At 35.5% G+C, this 10,627-nt stretch overlaps 1 protein-coding gene across 1 annotated transcript; it reads left to right on the top strand.

Moving 5' to 3' along the window:
• The first annotated feature begins 5,534 nt into the window (after positions 1–5,534).
• On the top strand, positions 5,535–6,289 carry LOC143582569 (zinc-finger homeodomain protein 2-like). Its single transcript, XM_077065097.1, has one exon. It carries the CDS (start codon positions 5,580–5,582, stop codon positions 6,165–6,167), a length of 588 nt encoding a protein of 195 aa, XP_076921212.1. The 5' UTR covers positions 5,535–5,579; the 3' UTR covers positions 6,168–6,289.
• Positions 6,290–10,627: the final 4,338 nt, after the last annotated feature.

The raw sequence follows: 10,627 nt of genomic DNA, 5'->3' as shown, positions 1-10,627 counted from the left end.
TGAACTTAACTTTGTTACGCTTACATTCAGCATAGTTACAATCCTTCTGAGTTCTTACTCTCATTCAAAGGTAAATCTTACTCTATATAAATTGTATAAATACACTTTATCCTACAATAGATATATTTGACACGTATATAGCCTCTATATGTCTAATAGGTGTCGGAGGTGTAGTTTGATTAGGTTGGTGCTGCAACCAAGTAAATATATATTGACCAAACCCTGGCCTTCACCCACAACAGTTGTTGCTCACAATAGTTGTTGTTGTAAATATAACCACCACGACGTAATGAATCTCACCATACAAGTACCACCATAAAATATGTGTTAATAAGCAAACCTACGACTAGAATAATACCATCATAGACTTCACACTCAACCGGCCAATATACACTCAAAATATTGCCACGACACCACCACCTACTTGCCATCACACGCCATTGACAAATCTTTCCAAGTCATTGTTTTCGGCCATATTTCTTTTTTTACATAGTGTTTTCCTGTCTGAATGAACACGACACCGACTTCTAGTTGAAAACTTCAACAAAAGGACAAATAATCCTTATTTTTTTAGCAATAACCTATTTAGAGCCGAATTTATCTAAAAAACAGAACATTTATTGAGGTTTTCATGTCGCAACCGACACAATTAAAGAAAAGACAAAAAACTCATGAAAACGTAGATACACTTATCTCTTATTCCAAAGGATCTAGAATTAGACTCATTCACATTAGTCTGGATAGAAGGAGTCCACATATACATTTACTTTTGACTTCGCCTTACTCCCCTCAAGTAATGAAGTCAAGTATGATGATTTGCTTGTTCGGCTATGCAGATATCACTACAAATGAAAGTAGCACGAATGTATGTTAAGTTAAACGTAACTTTGTAGCATGCACATTTGGTTTTCTAGTATGGATTTTTCGATATTGTTATAAGTGGTTGAAACTTGAAAGTATGAAGTTTGTTTTTTTCTATATAACTATGAGTGTGAAGCTTATATCACAAGAATTCTATGTACTTATATACATATCCTTTAAAAGAAGCATCAAACTATACTTCATAAGGTAAAATTGAACACACCTAAATGGTGTTCCCAATATTCCAACACATGACAAAGAGAATAAGAATGAGAATTGAATTATTTAGATGGGAAAAATAACTATTGGCAAACTTAAATCGTTTTAATCAATTATTATTATTATTGGATTAAAATGTTCTTTGTACATTAAACTTTTTATTATTATTAGAAATAATTAAATTAAAATGTCAAATATAATTGGGAGGAAAAAGTGGAGGTCTTTAAGGAGAAAGGCTGCAAAAGGAAAAAGAAATAAGCAGAGATTTGAAAAAATCCAAAAGGGCCCCTCTAACTTTCATCTTCTTGTCACCGTCTGTCCCTCTCTCTCTCACACACAAAGGTACAATCACACACACACACTATTAGTCACAAAAACTTATGAAGGAAGTATACATTCTAAACAACTTGTATTAAATGGTCCAAGTAAAAAAATAAAAAATAAAAAGGTATCAGAGTTTTATATAATTATTTCTTTTACTTAGTAGAATTTTTAACCTACTTAATTAAACAATTTACCCATTTCTCAATTTCTGTTAACATTTAATGTTACCGTCATTATTTTTTATTTGAGGTATATTTTTAGTTTCTTGAACTAAGTTGATAGTTAAGTTTTTGAACAGTTTTGAGTAATTCATATAGATGATAATAATCCCGAAGACATGCACCCGGTCAAAATCATATTCCGAATAAAATGCAAATCAATCTCAATATGTTTTATACAATAATGGAACACAAAACTAACAAGATACATAAGATCAATTATGTAACATAAAAAAATTGGGCCGAAGAGGTAGTGCTAGGTTTTTTACCCACAACCTACCCGCACAAGCCCAAGACCTGTACACATTGAACCCGAAACACCTAACCCGAAAGAAAATGAAACTTGTACCCGAGTGCAACTTAGCAATTCAGTTAATGAGTCGATTTTGCCAAATTCAATCGTATTGGTATAAAACCAACTTCAACATGATTAGTCAAATTGTTCAATAGCACACGAATTAAGTAACTTTACATTAAAAGTATAATTAGTTACAATATGAAATATTATCACGCAATTAATCATATTTTAGAATTATAAACGTACATTCATCACGACTAATCATATTTTAGAATTATAAACATACATTAATCACATGATGTGTTACTATCTATATTTTAATTTTTTTATCTAATGGATAATCAATTAAAAGGTAAAACAATCATTAAACTTTACTTACCACGTAATCAACTGGTGTAACTTACTCATATTAATAAGCAATCCAATTAGTTGTGAATCATGAGATAATTGTCAGTAACTTTTAATTTGGTAACTTGAAGAAGCAAGTGTTGACAATGACGTCATTGCAACAGTAATTGAGTTTGACAAGTCACCTCAAAATTCCATTCTAATTGATAACTGAAAAGTAGTTTCAGACTCTGCTTTTACCTTTTTTAAAGCATATTTTAATACAACAGTTTTGTAAGAATTACTTGTTAAAAATGTACATTAGATAAAACAATGTAGTAATGGACAATAAACCCTTGAAGATAGTCTCATACATATGGTAACTTGTGTATGTAACTTGACAAGTTATAGTTATTTAAATATATAAAACTGTATCGTATACATGTTTATATAAAGACTAAATTAAAGACATTGTGTTATATATTGTTAAAAACATGTGAAGAAACACTAATTGACCCCGGGCAGATTACGGATAATCTGGGGGTTAAATAGATGTTTCCCACGAGGGTTGTGTCCGGCAAGATGGTTATTCTTCCGATGACCTGCAAAACAGACACCGTGAGCTCGTCACTGAGAAGGGGGGGTACCTCCTTGTGACCACCCTCCGGCGTGAGAATCAGACTAGATTGCTCTTGAATATAAGTGTATATTAAGAGAAATGACTAGAGCAGATATCAGATAATATATAGAGATATAAGATGATGATACTGTTCCAAGGTGTTGGAGTATTTATAGCCGAAGGTAGGTTTCCAAGCAGGTACAGCCGGCTGAATAGTATTCCTATTCTACCAACTGTGGGCTACGCACGTGCCATGCTGATGGTTGGTGGGTAAGCAGCGGCTGATAGTGACCAGGCCGGCTGTGTACTATTCCTTTTCCACCAACTGCAGGCTATGGACGTGCCCCGACAGGGGTTGGTGAGTAGGCAGCGGCTGATAGTGACTTTAAGCACTAGAGCGTGCTGCCCGTCGTACTGTTGTCAGTGAGCTGTTGCAGCTTTGGTCAGATCTTTTGTCCATACCTTGGTAGGTACAGTACAAAAGATCCTCCAGTATCGTACGGACTGGCTCATTTGGGCGGGAGTATTCCCGGCTTTGGGCGGGAGTGTTCCCGGCTTGCTCATTCCTTCTTCAGGTTACATTACTGAATTATTTTGAGAGTTAGTGCCTTGTGCGTGTAGCCTTGCTGTGCGGGTAGCCTTCCCTGATGGCTAGTATCCGTAGCTGCGGGAACAGGCGGAGTACGTCGACCATTGGGAGGCGTTTCCTGCGGGAGCAGCTTGCGTACTGCGCGTAAGGACGTCGCGTCTCTGAGCATGGTGGGTCCTGCGGATCCAGTTGGTCTTTGCGCAGACGTCCCTCTAAGGTGAGTCTTGCGGGTCCAACCGCGCAGACGTCCCTCTTTGAGGTGAGTCTTGCGGGTCCGACTGCGCAGACGTCTCTGAGGTGAGTCTTGCGGGTCCAACTGGGCTCTGCTGGGACCTACCTCTTCAACATGCATGAAAATGAAATCTATCTTTAAATGTATACTTTTTAAAAATAACTTTAACATAAATAATAATAATAATAATAATAATAATAACATGCGACACAAGTGGGAATTATAAGATCAATTCAACAAAAGACTAGGATACAATCATCAAACATCAAACCAATTGAAGAGCATTAACAGTTAAGTGGATGATGAGGTTGACCATGATATAAATTAACTTTGCTATTAATAATGAGATAATCATCAAGTAAATAAAACAAGATCATATATATCAAAATAAACATTGATTAAGATGATTTTTTTTGTATGAACATTAATTTCTTAAACCATGCAGGATGAGATGGAGACTCCGGATGATAATTTCTCGGTACATTCGGTTATGGGGCTAATGTCGGATGCTATCTATGCAAATAGTTCATCTTCTTGTTTTTGGTCAAGTTGGATTCCGATCAAAGTTAATTGCTTCGTTTGGAGATTCCGATCAAAGACCCATGACTAGTCAGGCATGGCAATTTAAACTAGACTAAGTAACATTAGTTTAAACTTTTAAATAATAACAATTACTAAGAAATCTTGGAATGATTAAATTCTTCTCTTCAAACATTTTCTTTCTTTTAGAACTATCACCAGCATTTTAAGGTAGACGTTCCATATGTGCCGCGATAGGGGGTGTTCGTGGGGTGGAACACCTTTGCACCGGAGAAGGTCTTAAATTACAACAATTTGGAATATTGAATGGTCGCTCACAAAACTATATTACGATTTAATACAACACACTTCGCATTACCATTCGTAGTGGATTTTTAAGCAGGAAATGAGGAAATCATTAGTTGCCTTCCTAGTTTATCAGGTTCTATACTTCTATCTGCATGCTCATATATACTTTCACTTATATTTATCAAAACAACATGAGTAACTTTAAATGATCCAAGTGTCAATGCCATGTCAACATGACTATAAATTTGTTGCAATAACAATTTTGTATTAAGTCCGGTGTTATACCGCGCTATAAAAGTTCAAGCTTGGCTCGTGAACTCTTTTTTTTAAGCTCAAACTCTGCTATTTTATTATTTATTCATCAATTATATTGAAAAAAACCTTAAACGAACATAAACTTGGCTCGAGCTCGTGTAGTCATTTAAACAAGTTAAATATCGATTGTGCAGTTTGAAATTGATACATAAAACTTTAAAATATGCAAAACTCGTCAAGACTCAACGAGCTTCTTACACAAGGCTCGATAACTAAATGAGCTTTATTTGAGACCCGTGCAAAAACAAGCTCGGTTCATATCGAGCATTTCATCGATCCAATACTAACTTTGTCCATTTGTGATTAATGTTAAATTGCAGTGAAGAAATTGTTAAATTTGTGAGTAGATGTACAGCAGTAATGATGCCCTAGTCCTGGGGAGCAGATTATTACCGGCAATAACCGGTAACCATTTTCCTCCATTAACCGGAACATACCTCAAATGTTTTTGCTCATAACAAGACAATTCTCTAACTCTCTTTCTCTTTCTCTTTCTCTTTCTCTTTCACACACACTAAAAACACACACTTTTGTTTTATTATTATTTTTGTTTGCAGGCAATGGGTTAATTCATGTCCACACCCACTTCTTTCACTTATCCTCATCACCATATTATTATTATTATTATTATTATTATTATTATTATTATTATTATTATTCCTCCTTAATCTTATTATTATTTCTAGTTTATGTTATCCAACTTTTGTTTCCAACAACTCACTAAAAGTATCTGAATTCAAAATCAAACAATGGAGTTTGATGAACAAGAACACGAAGAGCAAGAACCAGCAGGAATTCAGCTTCGAACAGGTAACAATTTCCGAAAAACCGGTGAGACTATCCGCTACAAAGAGTGTTTAAAGAATCACGCTGTAGCCATAGGCGGTCAAGCAGTCGACGGATGCGGCGAGTTCATCGCAGCGGGAGATGACGGTACGTTAGACGCGCTTAAATGCGCCGCCTGTAACTGCCACCGCAATTTCCACCGTAAGGAAATAGACAGCGGCAGCGTACACCGCCAACAACCGTTACAACACCATTTCATTACCACAACACCGTACTACCAGCACCACCAACAGCAACAGCAGCAGCACAGGCCGAGCGGTTACCTGCAAATGAAACCATCGCCGTCGCCTAACCACCACCACCAGCACCAGCAGCGGCCGTTAGCTTTACCGTCTACTTCACGGGAAGATCTGGAGGAGATATCAAACCCTAGCTCTAGCGGTGGTGGTGGTAGTGGATCAAAAAAGCGGTTTAGGACGAAGTTTACGGCGGAGCAGAAGGATCGGATGGTGGCGTTTTCGGAGGCGTTAGGGTGGCGTATACAGAAGTAAGATGAAGGCGCCGTACAGCAATTTTGTGCTGAAACTGGAGTGAAAAGGCATGTGTTGAAGGTGTGGATGCATAATAATAAGCACACTATTGGTAAGAAACCCTAATTTTGTAGTGAACGACTATAGATGCAGAAAATTATTATTAGTTAATATGGTAGGAAGTCCCCTTCCCGTGTCGTGGAGCTCAGTTGGTTAATGGGGCGTAAGACTTGGTACAATAACCTAGAAGTCGTGGGTTCGAAATTACAGATCCTAAGCGCCAATTGTCTTGCCGTTGATTGTGGCTGATTTACCTCTCACGTGATGGGCCTTGGACGGTTTGCGTGTCCGGAACAACACATTTTGGAACGATAATTTGGTAGGATGAATGTAAACGTTTTAGTTTGTAGTAGTTTTGTTTAATTTTGGTTAACTAGATCTGAATGCTGAATGTTGATTAATTAATCGTTTGATAATTTCATGTTCGGTGCTCTAAATTATTAATCTAAACATGTGAATTAATCTTCGTTTTTAAGACCAAAATTATTAGAATAAAAGTAAATGTAGTGAGAGAAACGATGAGAATACCTGAAGATGAATCAGGAAGACGTGTTAGACATGCAAGGCTTAGCTTCTGTCATCTCCTTAATATCGTTTAATTTCATATCATATCCTCTCTCTATATCAGTTTATATCATTAAATTCACATTCACCTGCTTCTTGTTATGCTAATTTGGAGAAAAAATAAGAGATGATGATGATATATGCATGGGGTTCAGCATTGATCGTACATTTCATATAAGTTAATGCAGTGACATACATTATAAATTTAAATTTCTAAACTAAATGATCTGACTAAACTTTACAACCGGACCAAATGAGTTGTATCATGGGCATGTGCCGGAGTACCTTTGATCGCCATGCCGTGAACACGCAGACAAAATTGCGAAACTGAATCTATACCGGTGGAACCCGATTGACTCAAATCGATTCACTTTTGCCATTTCGAATTACAATCGGTTTCATGATTTTACAAGTGAATTCTACAAAAAAATCAAATGGGATATATAGTTAATTAGTTTGATGATTCTCTACGTGCATTTGCTATATAAGAGTTTTGGATATAGAGCTTGAATCTAATACATATGGGTTTCGGAGCCGATGGTCTATCTGGAAGCAACTTTTTTATTTTTTGGGATAGAGGTACGGTTGACCTATATCTCACAATTCCTAGACCTTGTTTATGCCATTGCTATTTGTGGGATCTTACTGGCTATTTGTCAAATCAACGAAGTTGTTATGCGTAGTATCAATTTGGATACGAGTGAAAGATGTTGAGTTTTCATATCATTAGTTTCATTAACATGAAAATAAGCTTACAGGTTACAATGGTATATATAGAAAACACAACAAATAAAACTAGCTAACGTGCGTATGAACTCGCACACAAAACATTATGTTTCAAATGACACCCAAATCAAGCTGGAGGTGTGTACAAACCCAACTTCGAATACAAATCCATGTACTAATAACCAGTGAGACTTTTTATGAATAAATCCGTAAGATGATTCGAAGTTCGAGTGTGAAATAGCATAATCAAACCATGTTGATGTTTCTCTGGCACAAAATAACAATCCATTTTGATATTTATAAGCCCGCTCATAAAGAAATAGCTTGTTTTAGCAATATGAACAACAATTTGACTATCGAATTTGAGAGGAACATGAGTAAAGTCCATTAACTTGATGCTCGGAGAACAAACGAGTTAACCAAGCTAACCTTTGTATTACACGACGAATGGAATGCTACTTGGCTTCAACACATTTGGGTAAAGTGGAGACATGCTTCTTGAACTTCCACAAAATCAAACTTCTCCCGAAGAAAATATTATACGCTAACGAACCTCTCTGTGTTAGGACATGAAATCATGTATATTTTGTTAAAGCCGATCACAAAAGAGTGCAAATGGACATTTACATCTTGTTTTTACTGTCATAGGTTAATTGTTTTCATATTTCACTATGGAATAGTTCATGACAATCACAATTTTTTTTTCTATTTTTTTTTCTTGTTTTAACAACTTAAGGTGATATATATTCACTACAACAGAAATTAAATAGATCGTAAACTATCATTGTGGCACATGAAATCATGTATATTTAGTTTAGTTTTAATACATTACTTACAACTTTATATTATTTTTTCTCAAATTATGTTAGATATTATGATAGATATCTGGTTTGTAAGTCGTACTCATATTTTAAAACAGGTTGTTTAGGATAAATGATAAATATCTAAAAAACGTAGACAGGTTTATTATAAGTATATAATTTCGAAAGACTAAAAACTATTCAATAACCTAGTCCTCAGAAGAAATGAATACCATCGAAAAATGTTTTAAGACATTACATTTCTACAATTTATTGGTTCATTTGGAAAGCTGAAAACGAAAAATTATTCAATACATGCACAAGAATCTTGAAAAGATGTTTGAACATGTACCTTTGAATAAATATAAATCTAAATAAGTTTTCTTTTATATTGGAACGGATTTTGTAAATTTAATTGTGATTTTGTCACTTGACTTTGTGTGATTGTCTTTAATATGTTGCTAGAGTAATATGTATTTGAAAATTCTTAGCTAGTCATAAAAAAGTAATGAATATGACGTATGAAGAAAGAAATAAAGAAGACAATTTCCGATGAATAAGGTGAGACACATTTATGGTCAACTACTATTTCACACCAAATATAATTAACGTTGCTTGTTTTCTATGAGACTGAAGGGTGTGGGGGCTTCAACGAGAGCGTTAGAGCCCCTCTGCACGTGCCCCCAGGCGCTAACACCACACCACCAGGGGCGCTTGCGGGGTGCTAGCGGGAGGATAGAGGCAGGCGTGAGCTGGTTAGCGGGAGAAGAGAGAGAGAAAGTTACCTAGATTTTAGCAAAAAGAGCCGTTGGGCTCATATTAAATTAAAAAAATATATATTTTCTTAAACTTTTAATATATACATTTATAAAATATACTCCATTTCACAATTATACACCTTTCGAAGAGCTTTTGAAGTTCTGAAAAAACAATATTATGTGCTGGCGAACCCGATACGTTATTGGACTCGGGAGAGGATAATGGACGTCATCTACACGTGTCTGATCCTACACAACATGACGTTAGAAGACGAAGGCAAAGCTATCTGCCAAAACTACCAATGTGACATTCCACCACAACCGTCCACAATCAGTGATCAAAAAAGACTTCATAACATAGCAAATATCAAGAGCCGTGAGACACACGGGAATCTTCGACATGAGTTGGTTGAACATTTGTGGGCGATGCGACCCGATGATCTTGTATTAGATTAGTGTTATTATTAAGTATTATTATTTGTTTAAGTTTTAGTATGTTTTTTTTTGTAATTTGAATTTTAGATATTAATGTGTTTTTTTATTAATGTGTGTTTTTTTTAATATTTTATGTGTTTTTTTAATAATATGTTGTTTGAATATATTTATAAAAAAAATAAAAAAAAATTTCGCTGGAGCCCCTGCTGGAGCCCCTCCACACCAGGGGCCAGGGGCTCCACTAGGGGCTCCAACACCCCTTTATCCAGTTTCTCTCTCTGCCACACGTCATAATACTATTGGTTTTTGGCTCTGCTGGAACCCCCACACCCCTTAGTCTGACAAAATGTTCTTTTTAATTTGACTGCTTATTATTCTCATTAATTCCATACACACGTATATGCATACACTGATACACATGAAAGAGAAAAAAAAACAAAGGTATTAACAAAGAATACATCTTATCATTCTCTTCTAAGCCAGGGTTTAAGACCGGTGATAAAGCTTGGCCGAGAGTGGGTGTAGACTCAAATTGCATGAAAATTTTCATTAACAAAAGTGGGTGGCGGCTCAAATTTTTGGCCGAAGATGAATAATTTTGCGGACAAAAAACGGGTTAATTTATATTATTATGCAAAAAAAAAAAAAAACAGAAGGGTTTGGCTACCTTGGCCTCAAGATTTGCCCATATTTTAGACCACCGTAAAAGGGATGAGACGACTGCAACTAGGCGTTGACGCCTGTCATGACGATACTAGTCATTAATCATAATAAGATAATGAAAATTTTGTCCTTCCGGTTAGAATCTTCTAACCGACGAAACATGTTTTATTTCAAGTTTATGTTTCAGATAAAAACAGACACTCAGAATATGAATATGTATTAAATAATAAAAACCCACAAGTCATACCGTTTTGAAATACAAAACTATATTTTTCTGACTTAAAAGTCCAATATGAATATGTGTAGTTATTAATTGATATTAATAATTTAATGATGCTAGATTTTTTTGAGATATAGTTGACTAGGAAGCATAGCATTTGGTACATGCACTTGATGGGATCATGTTATAATGTTTGGAGAATTATTTGGGAAGATGGTTGTCGGTGCAAAATCATATTTATATAAATATAGAAGT

This window comes from Bidens hawaiensis, unplaced genomic scaffold (assembly GCF_021521415.1).
Source record: "Bidens hawaiensis isolate Kalapana, Puna unplaced genomic scaffold, B.hawaiensis_p1.1 tig00031792_1, whole genome shotgun sequence".
NCBI classification, from domain to species: Eukaryota; Viridiplantae; Streptophyta; class Magnoliopsida; order Asterales; family Asteraceae; genus Bidens; species Bidens hawaiensis.
The sequence above is the reverse complement of the archived record's forward strand: the minus strand, read 5'-3'. Positions and strand labels throughout refer to the sequence as shown.